At 35.2% G+C, this 27868-nt stretch overlaps 1 protein-coding gene across 1 annotated transcript in view; it reads left to right on the top strand.

Annotated features, from left to right (window-relative positions):
* Positions 1 to 27868, top strand: part of PEX3 (peroxisomal biogenesis factor 3) — a 33866-nt gene extending 5998 nt beyond the window's left edge. The window contains exons 2-12 of the mRNA XM_027600984.1: positions 2979 to 3110; positions 7872 to 7953; positions 12482 to 12525; positions 13935 to 14059; positions 14353 to 14419; positions 14528 to 14582; positions 15128 to 15296; positions 17637 to 17707; positions 20591 to 20710; positions 25158 to 25254; positions 27770 to 27868. Of these exons, the coding sequence (XP_027456785.1) occupies positions 2979 to 3110; positions 7872 to 7953; positions 12482 to 12525; positions 13935 to 14059; positions 14353 to 14419; positions 14528 to 14582; positions 15128 to 15296; positions 17637 to 17707; positions 20591 to 20710; positions 25158 to 25254; positions 27770 to 27853 (1046 nt within the window). The 3' untranslated portion in view covers positions 27854 to 27868. The remainder of the gene's footprint in view (positions 1 to 2978; positions 3111 to 7871; positions 7954 to 12481; positions 12526 to 13934; positions 14060 to 14352; positions 14420 to 14527; positions 14583 to 15127; positions 15297 to 17636; positions 17708 to 20590; positions 20711 to 25157; positions 25255 to 27769) is intronic.

The following is a 27868-nucleotide window of genomic DNA, read 5'->3' as shown; positions in this document are numbered from 1 at the left end:
ATTAGTTTGCTAGTGTTTCTATAACGAAGTACCACCAACTGAGTGGCTTAAGCAACAGAAATGTATTATCTCGTTGTTCTGGAGTTCAGAAATCCAAGACCATTGTGTTGGCAGGATTTGTTCCTTCTGAGGGCTGTAAGAGTAGCATCTTCTACAGGCCCCTCTCCTCAGTTTGTAGATGGTTATTGCCTCTGTGTCTTTACATCATCTTCCTTCTACACATGTCTGTGTCCAAATTTCCTCTTACCAGAATACCAGTCATGTTGGATTAGAGCTCACCCTAATGACCTCCTTTTTAACTGGATTACCTCTATAAAGATCCTATCTCCAAATGAGGTAACATTCTGAAATAGGGAGACTTCAACATATGAATGGGGGAGGAGTGTGTGTGACACAGTTCAACCCATAATAATTCATTTTCTTTTAGCTTTAGTTAGAATATATAACACCTATCAAACAAATACAGTAGTTCCTGAAAAAAATTTTATCAGACACTGTTGAGAATCTAATGAAAGCAGTATACCTTTTCTCCCAGAAAACACATATACCAGTTATTTATTGTAATTCCAGAAAATTCTTAGATACACAATGGTCATCACTGCAGTGTTTCACCTTACATTATTATTATTTGAGAAATGATAATCATTTTACACATAACTTTAAGCAATCTATTGTGCAAATAAAATACAAACAATTCATTGAGAAGTAGTTGTTACCTAAGAATTGCCTACCAAAGAGTTATTTGTGAAATATAAGTCAGTTTCTTCACTCTTTGGTGTTATGGCACTGTCATCAGTTTATTGAGGATGCATTACAAAAAAGGCAGCTATGAAGCCACTTATATAATTTTCATTTGCTCTTTAAGCATGATTATAATACATGTATTTGCATACAAACATAGCAACAGTCATAGTTTATTTCTGTCTAATTATTTGCAGGACATACCTTTTACTGAACTATTATTTTTAAGAATATATAATGTGTTATCAGTTCATCTATAATGCTTATATTAGGGGTGCCTGGGTGGCTCAGATGGTTAAGCGTCTGCCTTTGGCTCACGTCATGATCCCCGTGTCCTGGGATCCGAGCCATGAGCCCCGCATAGGGCTCCTGGCTCAGCGGGAAGCCTGCTTCTCCCTCTCCCTCTGCCTCTTCCCCCTGCTCATGCTCTCTCTCTCTCTCTCTGTATCTCTGTGTCTCAAATGAATAAATAAAATCTTTATAATGCTCATATTAGTGAAAATATTTCAGGATGTGTGTTTGCTTTGCAGTTCCTACAGGGCCGTCTCCTCCCCACTTGTGACAAACAGACTAAATCCAATTATTTAGGTCCTGCACAGTTCTTAGGTTCTTTCTGTTAGATATTGAGGGTCACAAGCAGTTGGAGATAAGTGAGCATCAGTTACTCCCTTACAAATATGTTGCCAGGTTGTAATGAAACACATGCTGGCACACATAAAAACATCCTGTTAGTCAGTATAAATAAAACAGTATCATAACCTGTTTTATAAGCTTATTGAAGTCCCATTGTCCTCTTTCAGCCCAGCAACAGAACCTTGCATGAAAGATTTGCCTGAAGATGGGGCATTTGGGTGGCTCATTCGGTTATGTGTCAGACTCTTGATTTTGGCTCAGATCATCTCAGGGTCCTGAGGTCAAGCCCTTGGGAATTGCTTTCTCCCTCTACCCCCCCCTTTCTATCTCTCCCTCTCTCTCTCCAAAAAAGAAAAAGATTTGCCTGAAGCAAATGCAACAGTTTTCCATTTGTAGGATTCTGTTGGCCATTTGGTTAACTCCTTTGACTAAGAATCCTCCTAATTAGCAGCTGAGGATTCAAGGCTAAGTCATTCCTAAGGACAAAGGACTTGCTAGATTCATATATTCTTGCTCAAATGAGTATTACTAAAATGTTTTGGCTAATCCAGTATCTTAAACACCACTAATTTAATCTATGAAAATCCATTTCTGATATTCATTATGTTAGATAAAAGTTAGTTGAAGTACTTAAACCTCGGAGTGTGGCTTTTGGTCAAATGCTAACCAACCACTCTGAAGTATTCGCATTCCCAATTAGGACAATTAACTGCCCCTGGGGCATAGACCAGAATGTGCACATTTATATATCATCTGTCTATGCTGAAATGTGTTCAACAAAATTATAGGCCTCATGACCCCACCTATATTTTTATGCTGTGGTGTTATAATTTAGGAATTGCTATACGTCTTCCCTCTTCCTTTTCCACTGAAAGTACTAGTTCTTGATGTCTGCCTGACTACCTACCTTTCTTGTATTCTTTCTTTTAAAAATTTTATCTTTAAATAAATAAATAAAACTTTTATCTTACATTTTAAAAAAGTATGACATGTTGACTGAAGAAAATATGGAAGATGCAAAGAAGCAAATAGAAGATAAAGATCAGCTGCTATCCCACTATGCAACAATGATTATTGTTTACTTTATGTTAAAACCCACCTGTTTTTTTCTGTGTATCTACTTATGTTAAAAAGGGAAACATCCAGATCTTATTTTATAACCTAACAATATATATGGATATTTCCTTGAGTCATTAGCTAATTTAGCAATGTAGTTTTTAACAGCCACATAAGATTTCAAAAGATTATTGTATGGATAGACCATAATTTATTTAAACAATCCCTTATTGCTGGACACTTAGAATATCTCCAATTCACTAGTAAGGGCATCGCCAGACTTGTACACTTAATTCCTTTCTGGTTTCTTCAGACTTAGCTTTATGTTCCCATCATTGTCTGTTAAAATGCCAGTCTCCTTTTCCTTCTATTTAGGTCACAATTCCTACATAAGTCTTTAATTTAGATTTTTAAAAGTTGTGATTTTTAACTTTTCATTGATATAAACCTTATATTTGGATGAAGCAGGTTAAAAATACTGTTTGGAATTTTTAATACTCAAATTAACTAGATTAACATTCTTGCTTGTTTTAAAAAAATAATTTTAGGAGTATATATCCTGGGAAAATATGGACAGAAGAAAATCAGAGAAATACAAGAAAGAGAAGCTGCAGAGTATATTGCTCAAGCACGACGACAGTATCATTTTGAAAGTAACCAGAGGACTTGCAATATGACAGGTAAGGCAAAGAGAAATATTTATACATGTATAAAGTTACTTGATGATTGGGGCACCTGGGTGGCTCAGTCGTTAGGCATCTGCCTTCAGCTCAGGTCATGATCCCAGAGTCCTGGGATCGAGCCCCACGTCAGGCTCCCTGCTCAGCGGGAAGCCTGCTTCTCCCTCTCTCACTCCCTCCTGCTTGTGTTCCCTCTCTCGCTATGTCTCTCTCTGTCAAATAAATAAATAAAATCTTAAAAAAAAAAGTTACTTGATGATTTATATTAATTTGCATACCTTCAGGACCAAAGTTAAGAGGAAAAGGTAAAAGAAGAATGATAAATCTAGCAAGGATTTATATGATTTAACTGAAATACATCATTAAATGTTGATTTTTAAAATCAGTATAAATCAATATACAATATACAGTAAATGCTTGTTCACTCATTTTATTTATTCACTCAGCAAATACTTGGGGTACCCAGTGCTGGGGAAACAGAAGGTGAAAGTTTAAAAAAAAAAAAAAAATCCCTGACCTTTAGAATTTATATGCTAATGAAAGTAACAAATGATAAACAACATATAAATAACTTCAGGCAGTGATGGCTGCCATAAGGAGAATAAAGCTGCGAGAGAGGTGGGGATATTCTTTAAGAAATGGCAATCAGGAGAGTCAGGCCTCTTTGAGGAGGTGACATTTGAAGAGAACCAAATGATTCAATGGAGGGAGCCATGCAAAATGCCTTCGGTGGGAACAGACTTGATACTTTCAAGAAATAGCAAAAGGGCTATGTAGCTAGAGCGGAATGAGCAATGGAAGAGTAGTAGGAAGTAAGGCTACAAGGATAGGCCTGATTTCATTAGGCCTTATAGCTGTAGTAAAAATTCCTAAGTGTGTTAAATTCACCGTAGGCAACTACAGACCCATGAGTGTAGCACAGTAGTATACGCTAATCAACATGAATTAATGGTAATAATTTAACTTCTAGAGCTAGGAGAATGCCATAACAAAATCAACTGCCCACATTTGAAGGGAACAGGTGTTAATAACTGGCATAACCCCTTAAAGAATTAGTTTTCAAATCCATGTCAAACCTGTTTTTCTTTGTTATTGTTTAAAGCTTAGTCTTTTCTCTTTCGCTTCTTTTAAGAACAGTTAATTTAGAAAGAATTGTAAAGGTAGGTTCTCTTTTTTTTCTGAGTTTAAAGGACTTTATTTTTAGTATAATAATACTTCATTCTATAAAGCAAATAGTAATCATAAATACTGCATGTAATGACAACTCAGATAAAACGCATTAAGGAGGGCATGTGATATAATGAGCAGTGGGTATTATTTGCAACTGATGAATCACTGAACTCTACCTCTGAAACTAATAATGTACTATATGTTAATTGAATTTAAATAAAATAATTTTTTTTTAAAAAACAGTTCGGTTCCCAGGTTTTCCTTGTAATATCCCTGTATCTTTGGGCAAATCTAAATCTCAGGTCTCTTTTCTATAAAATGATCATCATAAAACCCACTTCATAAATTTTTGTAGAATGTGAGGAGATAATGCATATAAAGTGCTTGGTGCATAATAAATACTCAGTAAATGATAACTTTTTAAAAATTACGTAATTCTTGGGGCACCTGAGTGGCTCAGTCAGTTAAGCATCTGACTTTTGATCTTAGCTCAGGTCTTGATCTCAGGGTCATGAGTTCAAGCCCTGCGTTGGGCTCCATGCTGGATGTGGAGCCTACTTAAAAAAAAAAAAAAGTTACATAATTCTTTAAATTGATATTCAGCATCAATGAAGTGATGCTACCAAGGACATTTCAATGAATTTTTAGAAAATAAGGACAGTCCATTTCCAGTTATTACTCCTATTTTCAGAAAATAGAAAAAGGTAGTCTAGAGTCTGCAAATACATCTCAATTTGACATGGACCCTTGTGTCAGTTTTTGTTCCCTGGGAAACAGATGCTAAGATGGGATTAGATGTGCAAGACATATATTGGGAACACCTGCAAAGAACAAAGGGGAGGGAGCAGAAGGAGGCAAGGAAAGCCTTTAGATCATAGTGCAGGTCTTTACACGTGAACGGAAAGGGAGAAGGAGAGATTAGATAAGAAGAGTCTCAGCCTACAGCACAGTTCCAAGAAAGTTTTGGCAGGCCAGTGGGGCATCCTTAAGTCAAAGTTCCCTGGCAGACAAGACCCCCAGGAATAGACCTGTGTTAGTATCGCCACAGACCACTCTCATTGGCTGGGAGCAGTACAGACATGGTATTGGATCGCCAGTCAGCCATGCTCCTAGCAGATATGGTGGCACATTTCCATGACCATCACAACCCTCAGATGAATAAATGGCTGCAGATAGGTAATTAAAAATAAAATATGGTAGGAGCCAAATATAAGTTCCCTGGAAAACTTTCCAAATTAGCTTTCTGGTATGCATTGATAATGGGGTTATAAGTCATATGATAAATTTCTATCCTTTTGAATAAGATGCATGGATATACTAGAAAAATTTAGTAGTTTTAGGTAAATAGAGCTAGTTTTTTTTTTATCCAAAAAGTTTGCCCCAACTTGAAAGATATCATCTAATAAAATGCTTCTGTGTTCTGCCCAGTGACTTTATCTTCTTCATGATTTTACTAAAGATTCAGGAGAGATGCTTATTAAATTTATACATGACAGAGTGCTAGGCTGGATAAATTAATTGTTCTGCATTAAAAGTCAGTTGTACAGATACACAATTATCTAAGCTTGCTTGCAAGCAGGATATATGAGTATGGGTTGGGAGTTCTAGTTGAGCATAAGCTGGTTATAAACACTTTGATATGACTTCTAGAAGTACTAATTTAATCTTAGACTACAATAATAAAATCTTTGATTCAGATCAAAGGTAGTTGCATCATGCTCTGGAGTAGTCAAGTACAGGAGGGGTGCCTGAGTGGCACAGTTGGTTAAACGCCCAACACTTGGTTTCAGCTCAGGTCATAACTTCAGGGTCATGAGATCCAGCCCCCGGTAGGGCTCCACGCTCAGTGCAGAGTCTGCTTGAGATTCTATCTCTCCCTCTGCCCCTCCCACTCATGCTTTCTCTCTGTCTCTCAAATAAATAAATCTTAAAAAAAAAAAAGAAGATACAAACTGGAATGTGTCAGAAGAGGCCAAATAAGGATATAATAAGGGCTGACACTTACTGAGCGTTCTCATGTGCAAATGTTCTAAATGCTTTATATGTCTCAGTTAATCCTTGCAACAATTCTATAAGGTAGATCCAATGTTATCCTCAGTTTACCAAGAAAACGGAGGCACTGAGAGGTTAAATAACTTGCTCAGGGTCACACAGATTTCATAGCTGATGAAGGGTTGTCGTGTGATTTGTGGTTGGACTGGGGGGTATTTATCATGGAGATTGGATGGCTAAAGGAAAACATGAATGCTATATTCAGCTAGATACAGAAATATAAATATAAATACAGAAACATAAAATATAAAAAAAAAAATGCCTGGAAGAGAAGAATTGACTTGTCTTTGGTTGAATAGGCTGACGGGGAAAGTAAAATTCTTCTCTCAGAATTGTTGAAGAGACTCCTCTCAAATCATGTTGTTTTACCACATAATCTTTAAATTCGTTTCTTACCGCCTCCATTTTCTGTATGTAGGCCTCTAGCCTAATTTTTCTTGGTGGGCTAACATACCACATTTGGGCTAGGTATATGTACCAGATACACTAAGATAAGCTACCTTTTACATTGGCTCTGAGCTGTGAGTTTAGTTAGTAATCTAAATGACTTAAGTGATTTAATCATACAGCTTGAGGAAATACACTGAAGCTACATAGTGCCGCACTGAAATGATGTCTAGAGTAGGCTAAAACTAAATGTTCTATAGAAAAAATAATATGGATTTTATAATTAATATGTCTTACCTAGTCAAGAAATAAAAATCATACACTGAAGTTTTTCCCTTTTAGAATATGGTATTTGTGATCTCTTGATATTTTTTCATTTTGTTATCATTACTTATTTAGTGTTAGAAACTCATTTTAAGTTGTTATATGTGCATTTCTCCAGCATTTCTTATACTATGCAGGAGCCTATTATAAATAAAGTAACATCTATAAATTACATGCAATCTTTTTTTCCATAGGGCACTATGTCTTATTTTATCTATGTTAATCTTGGGAGTTACAGGCAATAACCATTGGCAAAACCAAAACTGCAACTCAGCAGTTCTTAATTCCCAGCCTGATGCACTTTTGTCTAGGTTTCAATAAGTGCTTATTGCTTTGTAATATTCAATAAACTTTTTTAAAAATAGAAATAAAATATGAAACAAAAAGTATAGTTAAAGATAAAAATGTTGTTTTTGATCATTTTATCAGAAATAAATTCATTGTAAAAAAAATTTGGAGAGTACCGAAGAGAAAAAAAGATGATTATTAGTATTCCATTGTCCAGAGACCAGCACTATTAACATTTCAGAATAATTCTTCCCGGTCTTTCTTGTATGTGTATTTGTTTACATTGCTGTGATCGTAGTGTGTGTGTATATATATATATATATATAATTCTATTCAATTAACATAAGCAAATAAATGATTTACTAGCATAAACTCAGTTTTTGTTATTCTTAATAATAACAATTTGAAAACTCCAGCCCTGACATTCCCTCCGAACCCTTGCTAGTTACTAGTCCAGTCCTGTAGCCTAAATGATGTGCGTTTCTCAGTGAAGGCAGTCATATCATTTGCGACCTTTTTTATTTTCTGTTTGCATTACAGTGCTGTCCATGCTTCCGACCCTGAGAGAGGCCTTAATGCAACAACTCAATTCTGAGAGCCTAACCGCTCTGCTAAAAAACAGGTAAATGCAAGTTAACATCATTCTTTGTTTATACAGGGCACTTACATTTATAGAATGGACTGAAATATTTTTCGAACATCTTTGTTTCCTTATTTTTCTTTCTAATTGATGCTTGTAATATAGAGACTCATTTAGAAAAAATAGTGACTCTGTCACTGAATTCATTCTATTTTGTCTATGTATTTTTGCTCTACCTGGTGCACAAAGTATTTGGTCAACAATATTTATGTGTATTCTGGTTTTCATATAAATAGATCTTAAATCACTTTGACCTTATTCAGATATTTAATTATTGAGTGCTTATGGAATGTGTTCCTGAACCAGATGTTGTGAAGCTAAGTTATATTCAACATTGTGCTTCTTAAAGAGTTTAAGGTATAATAGGTAAAACATGTGAATATTTTGAGTAAGGCATATGAATTTACATTTTATATTATTAACAAAATGAAGTGCAATTTTTTTTTTGACAGAGACACAGCGAGAGAGGGAACACAAGCAGGGAGAGTGGGAGAGGGAGAAGCAGGCTTCCCATGGAGCAGGGAGCCCAATGCGGGGCTCCATCCCAGGACCCTGGGACCATGACCTGAGCCGAAGGCAGACGCTTAACAACTGAGCCACCAAGGCGCCCCATGAAGTGCACATATAACATGAGCATACAATAATGATAATTTACCTTACCATGACAGTTCACTGAGCACAAAGCATTTTTACACATAGGACTTCATATGTGGAGCACAGCATGTGTTGGGGTTTTGTAATTTAGTATGATGCTGTGTTTATTGAGGAGACTTCCAGAAGGAAATGGTTTCTTATTTTAATGAACAAGATGAAGGGAAATGGTTTCACTAAATAAATTTTAATCATTGTGACCTTATTGAAATATTCACTTTCCTTGTAATTACCTTCCAATAGCCAGGGAAAAGGAAGTATTATTTCTGGAGGGTCTCTCTGTGCTGAGCCCAGTACTAGATACCTCATTTTCACAATATCCTTGTGAGGCAGATATTACCATCTGTATTTTGCAGAGAGGAATTTACTACTCAGGTAAAATAACAAGCTAGAAAATTTAAAGCATTTTCTATATTCAGAGAATACCTCCCAAAATAACAATGGATTTGTTTACTTGGGATTTTTTAATCTGATTAAAGTATAATGCTAGTAATACAAATTTTATCATTTGTAGAGGGTGATGCATTTTCACCACTTAATAGTTATAAAGTTTAGTTTATAAATTAGTTCATATAATTACATACATAAGAAACATATAAGCATATTTCTCTTGGTCAAATAAATGCTTAATTACCACCTATAGGTACATAAGTAGAGGGTAAAGAAATATGTACATGGGGCACCTGGGTGCCTCAGTCGGCTGACTGTCCTCTGACTCTTGATTTTGGCTCAGGTCAGGATCTCCAGGTGGTGAGATGGAGCCCTGCATGGGGCTCTGTGCTCAGCAGGGAGTTAGCTTCTCCCCCTCTCTCTCTGCCCCTACCCCCACTCACTCTGTCTCAAATAAATCTTAAAAAAAAAAAAAAAAGAAATATGTACAGGAGAAGTAGATAAAGAACAGAAATAGGTTTTAATTGCCTTAAGATTTGTCTTACTAGGGAGGTAAGACAAATGAAATAAATGAATAGCACTTTTATAAAAGCAGCATAATAACACGCAATAAATATAGTAGCATTCTTCCTTCTTGGTGACTGTTTCCTGCAAGGCCCTGTGTTGCCTATGTTTTGGAGGATTTGAGATAATTAAGGTAAGATCTCTTTCCCTTTAAGACTTTGTCACCCAAAGAAGGGAGTATATGACATAAATTATCATAATTCAAGACATATTGTGTTTAGTCCATGGTAAAAAGTGAAAGCAAAATGTGGGAGGCTAAAGAAGAAAGGGATTTATTATTTTGATGGATAACCCTGGACAGCTTTCAAGAAGAGGTGTCATTCCTCTTTTCTTAGTACACAAAATTTCTTAAATTCATGAGTTTATTATTCCTTATTCACTGTTTCCTTTTTTAAGTATCTGAATGTTATTTTTTTTCTTGCCTTTCTTTTGATATAAAATTATTGTTTGTAAGTTTGGGGTAAAAATGTCCATTTGAAAAATATTTGCATAAAGAGGGGCTTGAGCCTTTACAAAGCATGTTTAAATAAGGCCTTCAGGATTTAAGTACCTTGCAGGATTTACACCATACGTCTTGAACTTGGAAGGGGGTAACTGAAACTCTAGAGTCAGTTCAGTGGCAAAGAAAGATAAGAAGTTAGTAATATCCCACAACTGTAATGGTAATTCAGCTTTTTATTGAAATGTAAATTTATGTCTAAATATAATAATAAAGAATATGGGTTTGTAGTTTGTATATCTTTGTGGCTTTTTATTTCATTTTCCTTCTAATTCATTTTTATTGTATTTTACTAAAGTATCAGTCTGTGACATATTGGAAATAAGAAATAAAATTGGTCCTTCCATGTAAATGGTTTGAAAAGCACTGAACTCCATCTATGTGATATATCCACACAGCTGAGCACTATGCCATGGTGAAAAAAAGATGATTATGTTTCTGTAGAATGATCTCCAGGATATATTGTTATATATATACTTTAAAGCTAAAGAAAAATGTGTATAGTATGCTATCATTTATCTAAGAGGGCAGATATGAATATATATACATATTTGCTTATATAAGGCAAAACAGTGGTAAGTTAAAGTAAAAATTTTTAATAGTCACCCATGAAGAAGGGAGAGAATAAAGGGGACTATGAACAGACTTCTTTGAATATACTGTGCTGTGTAAATTTGACTTTGGAACCATGTAAATATTTTACGTATTTATAAAACTATATATAGTGTTTACAAAGCGACGTCTAAAAAGAGATGGTAAAATAAATCAGATTAACCTAAATGTGTAGTTGCTGTTATAACCATAAAGTAGAAACTATGCCAGGTGCAAAGTCCTTAAAATTCTTCAGTATTGCTATTGCTGTTCTGAGACTCTTGTTCATAGAGGGAAGGATGAAGCAAATTAGTAATTACATTGGTTTCACTGATTGCTACTGTGGGCAAAAAGAAATATAGATAGATGTAAGATCAAGGAGATGAAGTTAAAAACCCTGTAGTTTTAACACACACAGTTACTAGCTTAGTCTACCAAAAGGGCTTAGAAACAGTGACCTATCTAGTAGCAATTAATATCCTTAATCGGAGATTATAGTTACAGACTACCATTTTCTGCTACATGGAAGCAGGACTCTTTTTTTTTTTTTAAAGATTTTATTTATTTATTTGTCAGCAGGAGCACAAGCAAGGGGAGAGGCAGGCCAAAGGAGAAGCAGGCTCCCCACTGAGTAAGGAGCCCGATGCAGGACTCCATCCCAGGACCCTGGGATCATGACCTGGGCCGAAGGCAGATGCCTAACCAATGAGCCACCCAGGCGCCCTGGAAGCAGGACTCATGGAGAAAGGGTGATTTTAAGTCTGTAGCAAGAATTGAACAAGATGAACCCACGGGGTGCTGGGTGGCTCAGTTGGTTAATTGTCCAGCTCTTGATTTGGACTCAGGTTATGATCCCGGGGTCCTGAGATCTAGCTCCGCAAAGGGCTCCATGCTCCGTGAGGTGTCTGCTTGGGACCCTTCCTCTCCCTCTCCTCCTGTCCCTTTCCCCTCCCCCCTTGTGCACTCTCTCTTTCTCTAAAATAAATAAGCAAATCTTAACCAAAAAAAAAAAAAAAAGAGATGAACCCAGAACAACTTTTCTTGTCAGTAAGCAAAGAAGCTATCAAAGACTGACAGGGTAATGTCAAAAGGATTCAGGAGCCAATCTGAATAGTACCCCCAATGGTCAAAGATGGGCAAATTTGAACACCAATAAGAATAACTACAGTGAGCTGAAACGTCAAACATCAAATATATATTTATATATATTTAAATTCTTATGTTTGTAACAATACTTTAAAACAAAAAATACCTTATTATTTACCTTTCTTTGAAGGATTACTGACATGCTTCATTATTTGTGAAATGGTAAATGAGGGAAAGAAATAAACATTTGTCTTGATTTTCCTGTATGATTTTATAATATAAATATATATGCATATGCTCCGAAAGAGGATAAAAATCAGAAGGATATATACCAATACACCAGTGAAAATGATTGTGTTTTTTTTTTAATATTTTATTTATTTGAGAGAGAGAGGCAGAGAGAGCGCATGAGCAGGGGGAAGAGGCAGAGGGAGAGGGAGAAGCAGGCTCCCCGCTGAGCAGGAGCCCAATGCTGGGCTCAATCCTAGGGCCCTGAGATCATGACCTGGGCTGAAGGCAGACGCTTTGAGCCACTCAGGCGCCCCGTGAAAATGGTTGTTATCATTGGTTACTGAGATTACAGGGTTTTTTACTATATTTACTATATTTTGTGGGCTTTGTTTCCTATGGTTCCTATAGTTATCCTGTAATATAATTAATTATAAAGATATAAAGTTCTAAGTTTTCTGTTAGATTACCTGATTACTATTCTCATGTTTTCTTCTTTAGGCCTTCAAACAAGTTGGAAATATGGGAGGATCTGAAGATAATAAGTAAGTCCCTACTTTGTATGACAGCGTATCTTTAAAATATTTATAAGGGGTAGGGGCGCCTGGGTGGCTCAGTCATTAGGTGTCTGCCTTTGGCTCAGGTCATGATCCCAGGGTCCTGGGATCGAGCTCTGCATCGGGCTCCTTGCTCAATGGGAAGCCTGCTTCTCCCTCTCCCACTCCCCCTGCTTGTGTTCCCTCTCTTGCTGTGTGTCTCACTGTTAAATAAATAGTAAAATCTTTAAAAATATATATATATTTATAAAGGGAAATTTTTATACTCCATTGTATGGATGACTCTTTTTTACCTCATAAAGTTGTTGTCCACATTAAATAATTCTCATAAAGGAAGTTGATCAATATCTGGTCCTAGAAAGTATTCAGGAAATATTAGTGGTGATGGTAGTATTACTCTTGTTATTGTTACAATATGTAAACCTGTCCTAGACCACATATGCCTACATTAGGTACTGATACCTGCAATATTATGCTTTTTTTGGAGAGAGAGAGAAAGAGTGCATGAGGAGACAGGGAGGGGCAGAGTATACAGTGTATACAGAGGATACACAATGGTCTCAGAACTTTACACTACCAAATATTCCTACATTTTCCCATCCATTCATGTGATCCTTATCAAATAAATCATGCTTAAGCTTTGCCTATTTAAAAATAAATTAAACCTTTATAGTACCATGTATTTCAGCCACCCCTTATATAATACCAAAGACTTCTACATTCCCTTTTCTTCTCTCCAGCTCATTCCTTGACACCCTATAGCCTGGCTTCTACTTCTGTGTCTCCACCCAAACATATCTCACAAGCACCAGCAGTAACTTTTGTGTTACTAAATCCACCAGACATTTTCCTCCTTCTAGACCTCTTGGCAACATTAAACACCTTTGCTTTCTCCTCTGTTTTGAACATTCTGTCCCAGGCTGCTGTGAAGCCTAGTCTCTGGGTATCCCCCATCTGTACTTTCTCCAGCCCTTAAATGGGCTCAGCCTCCTTTACCTGCCATTATAAGCTGGAGTTCTTCCATGCTCAGCCCTCCACTCTTAACTCTCAGCTAGCTCCCTGGACAGCTGAGAGTTCTGAGGCTGTAAATCTCAGTGTTTCCCAGTCCTTTTGTGTTCTCCTTTCTAAGCTAATAATATATAACCCTTTACTCAATATATTAGTTATTGCTTTTATTGGTTATTGTTTCAATTAAGAGATCATACCTAATTTACATTAAACAAGTTGTAAGGAGAGAGACTATGAGTATTTTGAATTGATATATTTTTGTACTTGAAACAGTTAAAAATGTATTTTTTAAAGTCATCTTGTAAAAAAAAAGTAACCATAGGGATAGTTTGTGATTTTACATATTTGTTTTAATAATAGTACCAAATGGTTTTCTTTTCTCTCTGAAGGTTTCACAAGAAGTATTGTAGCAGTATACAGTACTTGTATGCTGGTGGTTCTTTTGCGAGTCCAGTTAAACATAATTGGTGGATATATTTACCTGGATAATGCAGCAGTTGGCAAAAATGGCACGGTAAGTTTCATAGACTTACATAGATATTGCCGTTTTTTTCAAGATTTAACTGAATTTAACTGAATATTACTTATCCTGATAATTTCTGTAAAATAAATATCTTTGTATTTCATGTGATTGTAAACTTCTAGCATTATTTTTTATATTTTGAAAGTAGACTTTTTGTTATGTTAAAGAATACAGTTTTTTCCTATCATTTCAGGTCCTGAAAAATCTCAGCTCAAGTTATACTGAAAATATTATTTATATACTAATAATATTAGATAATTTAACCTTATTTCTATCTTGTACAGACAGTTCTTGCTCCTCCAGATGTCCAACAGCAATATTTATCAAGTATTCAGCACCTCCTTGGAGATGGTAAGATTCTTATTTCTGACCTGGAAACTAATTTTAATTTGTTCATTTTTTATTATTGAGGAGTTCAAAAAGTGAACAAGGCTTTTATGTTTGTTTTTCCTTTAATAGGCCTGACAGAATTGATCACAGTCATTAAACAAGCTGTGCAGAAGATTTTAGGAAGGTAAGGCGTTTTGCATTGGCTTCTCTGACTTCCTGATCCTGGTGAATAAAAGAAAAATTAGAATTGTTCTCGTGAAGCTGGTGATCTGACAAATGGTGGTTTGTGAAATTCTTTGTAACCTTATACAGACACAGTCCTGAGATACTGCATCGTGAATCCATTTTCTACATTAGTGCCAACCTTTTGATACTAAGGGAAAAGATTTAATGTTTCATTGTTTATTGATTGACTTCCAAACAAACCAGAAATATTTGGGTCATAACATAAAACACCTACTTTAAAATCTGCCTCTGAGCCTTTTATCTTCCATTTATACTCGTAGTATCTATAATTACAGTGTGAATTTTCTTGTGAAATCTGCAGCAAGACTTGATGTGACTCTGTAAAAATGACACTTAACTGATGGCTGATTTCTGAATCCACACTAGTGAGTTCAGTCAGCAGTTTCAGGTTTGACTAGCTCTCAGAGAGTAATCTGTTAAGAGTGTGATTAGGATGTATTGTATAGTTTCAATTTATCCTGATTCCCTTTTCTCTGTTTCTAGCATTTCTCTTAAACATTCTTTGTCCCTTTTGGACTTGGAGCAAAAACTAAAAGAAATCAGAAATCTAGTTGAGCAGCATAAATCTTCTTCTTGGATTAATAAAGATGGATCCAAGTCTTTATTATGCCATTATATGATGCCAGATGAAGAAACTCCATTAGCAGTTCAGGTGATTAATTCATAACCATTTAACCAAACCAGTTACTCTATATTTTTAAAATTCTTTTACTATCTCTTGAAATTTAGATTTCTGAGGCTCTTGAAAGGTAAGTGATTAAAAGGCCTGTATTCCAATAACTTAAATAAAACTTCATTCATTTAGAAAACAAACAGCAATTAGGACTGATTTCTAATTAGAAACATAATTTTAGATATTGAGCTAATTTTTATTGAGTATTAGTTATGTGAAAGACATTGTGATGTATGATTCATACAAAAAATGAGTAAGACATATTCATTATATTTGGGGGAAGTGAGGAGACAAATTCAGTTTATGTGACTAAACCGTATTTATATGAGACCAAGTAGCAGAAGATAGAGCTGATAGCTGGGGCAAGATCGTGAAGAGTTTTATATGCCAAGATAAGGAGCTGAACTTCAGTGTATAGAAAAAGATAAATTTAACCAGGCCAGTACCACAATTACACATTCTGCTTTTTAAAATAAATCAATGAGGGCAGTATCAAAGTGGACTAAAGGAAATTTTAGTCATCCAGTTGAGAAACAAAGAAGGCCTAATCTAACAGTTATCAACCATGGTGTTGCTCCTTATTGGTGTGTCCTGGGCAGTTGTGATTTAAATTATTCATTGATTAAGAATAAGAAAAATGGAGCACCTGGCTGGCTTACTCAGTGGAACATGCAGCTCTTGATCTCAGGGCATGAGTTTGAGCCCCACGTTAGGTGTAGAAATAACTTAAATAAACTTCAAAAAAAAAAAAAGAAAAATGTCAAAGATTATAGGTTATATACCTCATTTTAAAATATTGGTTTTTTTCATATATAAGCAGGTTATACCCATTCTTTACAGTTAAGAAAAGAATATCTCACTTGACAGCTGGGGTAGCCTTAAACCAGAGGCTCCTAAGCCATACCTTATCCTAGAGGCCCCATTAGAACAAAGACTACCATGGTTTTCATTGCCTGCTGTATTTCTGTCCCCAAAGATAGACCTGTTTGGGTGTCCAGAGACCCTGCCTTCATGAGTAGGCCAAAAAAAGGTTGCAGCCATTTAAGGGAACCCCATGACCTGCAGGATGGAGGCTAAACTGAACAAGCAGAATAGATGGAATGGAATTAATGAAAGAAACAGGAGAAAACTTACTTACAAATTCTAATCTCAAGGAGATGCAATAAGAGTATTAAAAAAACTTTCTGGAATGATAAAACAGTTTCCAAATTTTAAAATTCAACAGTGGAACTAAAAAAGAAAATTATTCAAAGAACAAGTGAGGAAAGGAATGACAGACCCAATCTTACCTGAACTGAATTAAACCCTGAAACTTTAGATTGAAAGGACACACAGAGCCCCAGTCTAGACTAGACTTGATGAAAAAAGACATATAAATTTTGATAAAATGTCCTACCAATTAAAGAAAAAAAAAAAATCCCAGACCTCTGGAACCTCAAAGGACTATCTTTTTCTCTGTAAATATATTCCAGAAATGTGTTCAAGAGGGGCCAAATAAACAAGGCTCTTACAAAGTATAATTTTACTTTGACTCATTTTTTTAGTATAGTTGACACACAATGTTACATTAGTTTCATATATACAAAATAGTGATTCCACAGACTTATACATTATGCTGTGTTCACCACAAGTATAACTACCATATGTCCCCATACATCCCTATTATAATATCATTGACTATATTCCTTTTGCTGTGTTTTTTTATTCTCATGACTTACTTATTCCATAACTGGAAGCCTTTATCTCCCACTCCCCTTCACCTGTTTTACCCAACCCCTCCCCACCCTCCCTCTGCAACCATCAGTTTGTTCTCTATATTTATAGGTCTCATTCTGCTTTTGTTTTATTCATTTCTTTGTGTTCCACATATGAGTGAAGTCGTATGGTATTTTTTTCTTATTTCACTTAGCATAAAACTCTCTATGTCCATCTATATTGTCTTAAATGGTACAATCTCGTCCTTTTTATGGCTGTGTAATATTCCATTGTGTGTCTATATAGAAATATTGTATGAGCCAATAATTCTACTGTTGGGTATTTACTCAAGGAAAACAAAAACACTAATCTTATACATGCACTCCTATGTTTATTGCAACATTATTTACAATAACTAAGATTCTGACTCATGTTTTAAATAGTACTTATCTGTACATATGAACTTTTACAGTTTTCTTGAGTTTAAAAAACTCATTTCTTGATTGTTGATAAAACATAGACTTGTAGATTTCCCCAACTCTTGGGGTTTTTTAATGTGATTAGTTTCATCATAACTTTGTACTAATATTTGAAACCCTAAAGTATAGCATTTTAATTTCACAGGCCTGCGGGCTTTCTCCTAGAGATGTTACAACTATTAAACTACTCAATGAAACTAGAGACATGTTGGAAAGGTATGTATACTGCATGTAACAGAAAACGTGTTTCTATTTTGAATGTACTTATGACTCTTTTTTAGCTTTTCTTAAACAACATATGCAACCTAGTATCTTGTTAAAATAACATTTTGAATCTGTTCCCTGTCTTTAGGTAGGATTTCCTACCTAAACTAGTGTTTCTTTTTTTTTTAAGATTTTATTTACTTATTTGAGAGAGAAAGAGAATGAGAGAGAGAACATGAGAGGGGGAGGGTCAGAAGGAGAAGCAGACTCCCTGCTGAGCAGGGAGCCCGTTGTGGGGCTCAATCCTGGGACTCCAGGATCATGACCTGAGCTGAAGGCAGTTGCTTAACCAACTGAGCCACCCAGGTGCCCCAAAACTAGTGTTTCTTTTATTAAGGTGATGAGAGAAACAGATTTTTTTCAAGATGCCCATGCTTTCCTCAACCTACCTCCTTAGCCTAGAGATTCTGAAATGCTAGTTGAGGGACTAAAAGATAGTTAGCATTTATATTTTGAGAAAAGCTCTCGGTTGATTCTGGTATACCCAGTGTATTAGTAAATATTTAACAACTAGCTCTGTAAAACAAACAAACCAGAAACTGAAATTGTAGCTGCAGCAGTTCTGACTACCAACTTGAAATCACTTGATACTGACTTGAGATGGGGAGAAATGCACTTTCAAGCCAGAGGTAGCCAGCTCCAGCTAATCCTCATGTATACCACGTGCACACATATGTGATGTGTGTACACTACCCCCCAACACACACATACTCAGTTTTGAGATCTACCCCCCCCCCCCAGTTCTCTCAGGATAGACTATAATGTCCCTAAAACTTTGAGTGATAAAAATTTCACATCTTCCCTAAATTAAGTATTACTGTTTTAAGTCACCCAGAAGACAACCAGGGTGTTAAAAATAGAGAAAGCACCAGACTATGCATTAGAAGACGGGAAGACCTAGATTCAAGTTGGGCTTTCCTGTTTATTAGCTGTTCAGCATTGGTTGAGCCACTTAAATTCTTTGAGGTAGTTTTATCATTGTAGCATCTGAGTAGTAATACCAGTCTTACAACACTTTATCTTATGTGGTTAAAATACCAAAATTTCTTTTATTCTAAAGATAATTTAGGACCATTTTCTCTAGTTGTATTTTCTGAGGAAATTATATCCTCTGCTTGTAAGATATTTTCATGATTGTGACAAAAATCAGCAAATTTGAAGGTTAACTCAGCTATTGAATCTACTGTCTGAATTCATCAAGTTCTAGTCTCTTGACTTTCTGCAATAGCCATCTGCACATTTTTTCTTACTCGGATTTCCACCAAATCACTCCACAAAATGCTAGAAAAGGTCATCAGTGATCTCTTGCCAAATCCATTCAACCTGTAATGTTCATCTTACTTGGCCTTTCTCTGATAATTAACACTGTTGATCAAGTCTTTCTTAAAATTCTTTTCTCAAGTGGCTTCCATGACAGTGTAATCTAATTTCTCTCCACATTGTCAGATTATTTCTTCTTAGCTTCCTCTATGTCCATCTTTCTATAAACATCAGTTTTCTAAGGTATTTGTTCTTATTTCATCCTCAGCTGTCCCGAACAATTTCATATTCCCCCATTCAACCACTGTCTGTATCCTAATAATTCCCAAATTTATAGCCCCTAGGCCAACACTCCCATGAACTTGAGATTTCTAGATGTCAAAGATCAAACTAATCTCTTCAACTAGGTATTTTCTATCTTTATAGTACATATATATTATTCTTTATATCAAAGAGGTTTTGGGGCTCTGGGTGGCTCAGTAAGTTAAGCATCCAACTATTGATCTCAACTCTTCGCTATCCTTTTTGGATAGAGGATCTTAGGGTTTTAAGTTCAGGCCCCATGTTGGGCTCCACACTGGGCATGGAACCTACTTTAAAAAAAAAAAAAAAGGTTTTGTGAGGTACTTACATGGTGTAACAAAAAGAGCTTGGACTTTAAGATCAAAAAGGCCTGGGTTCAAATTCTAGCTCTCCCATTTACTAATTACATACCTTTGGACAAATTTCTTCATTTCTAAGTATCCAGTTTCTCATCTGCACATGATAATAAAAGTTTCTAGGGCGCCTGGGTGGCTCAGATGGCTAAGCGTCTGCCTTCGGCTCAGGTCATGATCCCAGGGTCCTGGGATCGAGTCCCGCATCGGGCTCCCTGCTCCTTGGGAGCCCGCTTCTCCCTCTGCCTCTCTCTCTCTCTCTCTCTGTCTGTCTCTCATGAATAAATAAATAAAATCTTTAAAAAAAAAAGATTTATAAAAGTTTCTATCTCACTGGGATGTCACGACAGAGTATGTAAAGCAAACCAATATCTGTGACTATAAGATGATACCTCTTCAAGAGTTTCCTAAAGAGGGGCACCTGGGTGGCTCAGTCAGCTAAGCATCTGCCTTTGGCTCAGGTTGGGTCCTGATCTCGGGGTCCTGGGATCAAGCCCCGCCTTGGGCTCTCTGCTCAGCGGGGAGCCTGCCTCTCCCTCTCCCTCTGCCTGCCCCTCCCCCTGCTCGTGTGCTCTCTCTCTCTTTGTCAAATAAATAAATCTTTAAAAAAAAAGTTTCCTGAAGAGAAGTAATACTGTTATTGATATTTTTGAAAACACATTGTACAAAGTGCTGGATGATATAAGAAAATCTCACAAAATGGATGAAAATTCTCATTGCGTTGTGCGAAATAATAAGCTCTTTTTTATGCTTAATTGTTAAAGATTAACTCCTTGATATATTCTTACAGTGTTTTAGGCTATAAAAAATAGGTTGTGACTAGAAATGTTGGTGGCTGTCAAAGATAACATAGTAACTGAATTTATTTCCTTTTCCATTGAAAATCTAAAAAGCAATTTATCCTTCTTATTTTGTATAGTCCAGATTTTAGTACAGTTTTGAATACATGTTTAAACCGAGGGTTTAGCAGACTGCTAGACAATATGGCTGAGTTCTTTCGACCTACTGAACAGGACCAACATAGCAACTCCATGAGTAGGTAAGAAGACAAAAAATGTTATGTGTCTAATGAATACTCTAATAAAAGAGTGCTTTGGATGTGTTTATATTTTGTTCCAGGTAATAAAAAAAAATCTTAGAGGATAAATTTGATTGATCATCTGTCAACAAATTCAACTCCCTTAAGGCAATGACTCCATAAAAGCTCCTTCTGGATTCAATATTAAAACTTTCATTTCTTCCCCAAATTTTGCCACTATATGGAAATAAGTTGTGAAACTACCTTTCTGTAAGCCAAATTCCAGTTCTTGGGGTTTTTTTAATTCTTTAGAATATAAAACTGAAAATGTATTTAATTACTATAAGCCATAATTGACCCACATAATTCAGTAGTTTGGTCATTAAAATAACCAGGCATTCTTGTTATAAATTCCCATTTGATGAATTATCTCTTACTTCACAACTATTCATTTTTAGCTCTTATTGCAGGATTGGGAGTATTTAGTTAGTGCAATTGTTAGTAATTTTAATCACAATTATTTCTAAGTCATAAATTAATACTGCTAAAATATATCATACGGTTTTATTATATCCTTAGCTCAACATGAATATTTTGGGTCTCCTAGTAGAATTTATACTCTTTTAAGAACCTGTTTTGTAGTTTTTTATTAAACTCAGATAATAATAAGTACTAAACCAATGTTTACTGGCTATAAACTAGTCCATTAAAATGAAGAGAAACAGTAAGTGATATGCAGTATATATGTGCAGTATCCAATTTAATTCTTAAATACATACGGCAAGAAATTACTCAATTCTCTGGAACCCTTCTTTATTGTATAAAAAAGAATAATTTCCAATTAAAATTGAGGATATGGAATACTTAGAGCAATAACATTTATTTTCTTAAACAATTTAAATATCCCCCTAAAATTTTTTTAGGATTTCTTTAAGTTATACAAAAATAAATTTCAGCCCCTATATACTCCCTAAATCAAGGTGCTCCAATTAATAAAAGTTGACTATAATTTCTACCTAGTAAGGTGTTAGTTATTTCCTGAGTAGTGATAAAGAATTGTAATAGTTGTTTTAACACAAATACTTGACCTTATACCCTAAAGAATTACAAAAGTTGTGTTGTAACCACATCAGCCATTGATGGTCTTCCTTTTTGAACTCCTACAGTACTCCATACTTTACTTTCCCATACAACCTACGTTTTTCACCTAGAACTGGAATCATATTCTTCAGTTACATTTTAAGCCTCCTCTCAAGGCCAGAGACTATCTAATGCCCTTTCATATTTCATTACATACACTAGGTATTCAGTCGGTATTTCCTGTCTTAAGTTTTTTCTCTTCTGTATCGGTAATCAACTTCATACTCCATGATTCAATACTAGAAATATTTCCATTATGCCTTGTGTTATTCCTTTTATTTAAAATGTAGTGAAAGTTCTAGCCATCACAGTAAGTCAAGAAAAAAGATTTTCAGTTTTGGCAAAGAGACAAAATGATCTAGAACCCTCAAGAGAATCAACTGAAAAGTGATGCTAACTAATACAAGCTCAAATTATATATATGTGTGTGTGTGTGTGTGTGTGTTATATATGTGTATATTCCTGTATATACTATATATATAACATATACACATAATATATTCAAGAAATTATTGAAAAAGTAAGCAATAAATAAACTCCTTATAAAACATATAAGGTGAAATTATTAGAATAATATGTTACTCATAATAGATAAACCAATGGAATAGGATGTAAAATCCAGAAACAGGCTCTAAAATATACAGGGAATTAGTACATTAGGGGTGAGGAAGAGATGTATTATTTAGTAAATTATAAGACAGAGTAGTCATTTTACAAAGACTAATGTAAAATAATAAAGTTAGACACTTATGTACCACACACATAGCCAAAAACATTAAGGAGGTTTAAACAATAAAAACAAATGAACAGCTGAATATTTGTCAGAATTCAAGATGGAGAAAGTAGAGAACTTTACAAAAGACAGTGATAGGTTTGGCTGTAAAATGTAAAACTTACAGATCAAACAAGCTTTATTAGCTTTATAATTGGTATTAAATGCAATGATATGTTGGGGGAAATGTTTGCAAATTGTATATATTATACAAAGAGGTTAATAGCATTATGGACATATCAGTTAAGGAAGGAAACACCCAAAGAAAGAAATGGTCATAGACACAAACAGATAACTCAGAAAAGAGAAGTAGAAGTGCCAATTTTTCCATTCATCTAGCATCTATTTGTTGTACACCTACTATGTATCAGGCACTGTACTAAGTCTCTGTCCTCATGGATCTTACAATAGAAGAGAAATAGACAATAAACATAATTGTACAAACTGTGATAAGTGTTAAAAGGAAAAGAACATTGAACATATGATAAAAGTATTTGACAAACATGGAAAGTCAAGCAGCCTCCTTGAGGAAGTAATTTGAACTGAGAACTAAAAGATGAGCATCTATTAAATACGGCCTTGGACTGGAGTGGGGCAGTTGACATTTAGGGCAGAAGCCACAGGGCAAAGACTTTGAAAAGAGGACCATGGTACACTTGAGGACCTGGAAGAAGCTGGTGTAACAGCTGAACAGCTGGAACTAGGAAGAGGGGGAGTGTGAGATCAAGTTGGAGAACTGAGCATGTACAGATTATGGTTGTCAGCTTGAGTGCTGGAGAACCACTAGAGAGAAGTGGCAGGAGAGTTACATGATGGGATTTACTCTGTAGGATCACTTGGATTGCTCTGTGGAAAAGGAATTGAAAAAGGAGAATGGGGGTGGGATATAGCAGTGGATGAACGAAGACCTGTATTGATTGACTCCGCAAGTATATATTGAGCACATACTGTGCACCAGGCCCTTTGCTAAGTACTGGGATAATACAGTGAGTTAAATAGACATGGTGTATCTAACCTCACAGACATTGTATGATAGCGGTGTCTTCAGTTTCTATTGAAGAAAAATTAATGTACAAAGAGAGACATCCAATAAAAAAAACTTGACAGATTTTGAAAAATGCCACCATAAAGGACAATAATGCATAATTTTCTCAGGAATACATAAATCTCTCCACTCCTTTTTCTTTTTATGCATTGCCTCAAATCTCAGCATAGCATACTGGTTAGACAAAATAGCTTCAGCATTTTCATGGTGTTTAAAAGGAAATTTCTAGTGTAGCCTCAGGTATATGAAGTATTGCATTTAATGTAATAAACCTCAGTCTATAACCCACACACAAAAATTATTTCATCATTGTTTACAAATTGTTTCACACTGAACAGTCATTATATCATCCATAATCACACAAACATTCATTTATTCCCCCAAAAAATGATTGTTGAGCACTTACAAGTTAAAAGGTCACTGCTATAGTCCAGACAAGAGAAACTGCTTAGTCTGGATTAGTTTTGGCAAGGGGAGAGGTAGACACACTTAGGAAATATTTAGGATTGTGGGGGGATTCGATATAGTCAGGATAGAGAAGTGCCAAGGTAAAAAGCCCAGGTCTCCTCTTATACAGCCAGATAGATGATGGTGTAGTTCACTGGAGTAGGGAGGAGAAACATTCCACATTGCTAGTAATTGAGAAAAACACAGACTAAAGCTGTAAGAAACCATTTGAGCTATCAGACATACCAAGATTTTTTTAAAAGCTGATACTTGATGTGGAAAGAGGCATAATGGAGCAGGTTTTCTCACACACTGATGGGGAAGCAGAGGACATCTGTCAATATACATTATAAACCTTAAAAATATTCATAACCTTGGGGCACCTGGGTGGCTCAGTCAGTTAAATGTTCAACTCCTGATTTGGGCTCAGGCCGTGATCTCAGGGTCCTGAGACCAAGCCCCACCTCAGGCTCTGCCCTCAGTGGGAGTCTGCTTGGACTCTTTCTCACTCTATATCCTCCCCCAATTTGTGCTCTCTCTCTCTCTCTCTCTCTCTCTTAAATAAATAAATAAATAAATAAATAAATTAAAAATCATACCCTTTGACCCAGTAATTCTGTGTTAATACAAAGAACTGTTTAAGGAAAATTAGGCAAAAACCTAAATGCCCAACTCCAAGGAGCTAGATCTAAATTGTCACAGCTAGAGGATGAATTATCTTTATAATCATTAAAAACTAGATTAAAACTTTAGAAGAACTTTTAATAAGATGCAAAAATGTTCATAATAATAAAAATACAAAACAGTATTGCTGAGGAGGTTATATAGTCTTGTGTTTAAAAGACACACAAAATAGCAAGATATGTATAAAAATTACTGGAAAAAATTAACCATGATGTCAGTTACAGTTGTTATTTCTAGGGGGTAGAATTATGTGTGATTTTTATTTTCTTCTTAGTACGTTTCTGTGAGTGTTCTTCAGTGACTGTATTGTACTATAATTAAAATGTTAAGTTCCCATAAGGTAATTTCAGAAAATAATTATTACTATGATGATTTTTCAGTCTTTCCAGTGTCAGCCTGCCATTAGCTAAGATAATTCCAATAGTAAATGGACAGATCCATTCAGTTTGCAGTGAAACACCTAGTCATTTTGTTCAGGTAAGAAGGAAGTTTGGGGGTATTATTAAAAACATTGTATCTTTGGTTGTGGTTATATTTATCTGAAATAAAATTACATTTCTCTCCTGTGGTATTTGTTCAAAGAAACCAGAAATTTAAAATCACATGTAGAGTATGGTAGAATGCCCCATGAAAGCAGCAGTGTATCATGGCAAATTTATGAGGTTGGGAATACCTTTCTCTGGGTTACAGTCTAACACCAATTAGCCTGCATTTTTAGTCCACATACATTCTGGTGGTCAGTTGAACTTACTGTGTTAATATTTTGCATTAAACTATTGGTAATAAGATTGAGCTGTAAGATTAGTGATCCAGTTCCACAAATTTTGAGGAAAACTAAAAAATTTTTGTGGAGAAGTAAAGCATTTTAGATTTAATAAATATGACTATTAATAGTGCACCAATAATCTTCTGAAAAGCTGCATAAGACAGTACTACCTATAACTCCATCCTTTCTTAGAAAAGCATTTTGGAATGCATTAAGACTGATACTATTGAAATAGTAACTTTGAATCCACACAGGTTTTTTTTCTGAGTCACTTGCAAACTTGGATTAGAAAACTTGGTTTAGAAGACTAAAACTTGTATTAGAAGTAAAAACTTGTTTGCGGGGTACCTGGGTGGCTCAGTCAGTTAAGCCTCCAACTCATGATCTCAGTTCAGGTCTTGATCTCAGGGTCATGAGTTCAAGCCCCATGTTGGGCTCCACACTGGATGTGGAACAACTTAAAAGAAAAAAAAAAGGTAAAAACTTGTTTGCAATACACCTCAATTCGAAACTACTGCAGTAATGGACAGTAAGAAGACTCTAAAGCCTAAGTGTCAGGATGGCATCTTCTCAGTACCATGTGTCTCACACAAGTTAGATTGTCTTCCTTGTATTTTCTACTTGGGAATGTGAAAAGCACTGAGACTACAGACTACTACTTCTTTCTGTGTATAGTATCATCAGTTTGTCCTTTACGTGTCCTTTACATGCTTATTTTCCCTTACTGTTCTCTTTTGTCTTCTGTGTCATCTTTCTCACCCGTGACAGTTAGACATTCATATTGCAGAAGGAAGAGTGAGTAAGACTGATCTCATTTTAAAGTTTAATTTAAGCTTAATTTTTTAATTAAAAACTTGGTTTAAATTTTTAATTTAGTATTAATTTTCATATGTATATCAGTGAGAGAAAAAAGGTAACTTCTGGCATTTAAACCTTAACTTTACCTTTCTCCACTTTCATAAAAGTCTCTGGCTTCATCAGTAGGCTGTTCATCTTGGCAACAAGTGGGAAATACAACCAAGCATAATATACATGTACTACATTAATTAAAATCTGAATAATTGATAACAAAAACGAAAGATTTCAATCTAATAAAAACACCAATTATATTGTTAAAGTTTTTGAGCATGACTGAATGTAGATTAAACTGATATACTACACTATTGATTGACAAGACTCCCACCAGTTCTTTTAACCATAATTTCTATGAGTTAAAATGCCGCATTGCCTTCAGAGAATTTAATCATTAATTTATTGAGATCAAGACTTGTCTATAGCTCACTTGGGGTTTTCTGATACTTAAAAGAGGGAACACAAAGGACAGTTTCACTTACTGTTTCTCTCATGCTCACAGGGGCACTCAAATGCTTCTGTGTCATGGATCTTTTCACAATCCGGTGAAGCCTGTGGACCCCTTCTCAGAATAATGTCTATAAATGCATATTACAAAATACATAGGTTTTAAAGAAAACCAATTGCATACAGTTTTCAAAATGCTTTTTAAAATCAAAGTTATGAAGAAGCAGCATTGCTTTTTAGTTCACGCATTAAATAAGCTATAACAGCAGTTCATGCAACTTCCACAACTATCATACATGAAAATGTCTGATTTCTATTGAAGACAAAGTCATAGGCCATGCTAGTACTATCACAGTTGGTTGGCAATTTCCTAATTGAAAGAAATACTAGATTTTAGGTAAAGGTTAATGAAAATAAATTTTTTTTATTTTTACATTTATAAATCTCTTAACCCTTGTTCTAAAGTGTCTATGTGCAGTTTATGTATGTGTGTGCAATAATATATGACATGCTACATGTATTCTATGTTAGATCTTCTAAAAAAGTAATATACCTCACAACCATGTTACGTCAGCTTCTAACGAAAGTACCTTTAGATTTGTATCTTTAGTACTGTAATCATTTATTCAACAGATAACGTATCTAGCCCTTGGCACATATAAAAGTCCATCTGAAGACTGTTTTGGGTCTTCTTCTCAAAGTCACACTTGAATACTTACCATACTCACCAGCCTTCACATAAGAACCGAAACAGTAAATATCTCCTAGAATTTATTATAAGAAAAAATATTCCTTTCATTAAATGATTTTCTTTTTGGCCTTAATGCCATAAAACTTAGAGCTAAATTCATTGCTCAAATTACAGATATGGATTCATATTATCTATTCTTCTTACAAATTGTAATGTTTTACTGTCATCTTTGCTAGGATCTGTTGATGATGGAGCAAGTGAAAGACTTTGCTGCTAATGTGTACGAAGCTTTTAGTACTCCTCAACAACTGGAGAAGTGATTTCTTTTCCTTCAA

The sequence above is a fragment of the Zalophus californianus genome, chromosome 7, assembly GCF_009762305.2.
Source record: "Zalophus californianus isolate mZalCal1 chromosome 7, mZalCal1.pri.v2, whole genome shotgun sequence".
NCBI lineage: Eukaryota > Metazoa > Chordata > Mammalia > Carnivora > Otariidae > Zalophus > Zalophus californianus.
This window is presented reverse-complemented; position numbering and strand designations above follow the sequence as displayed.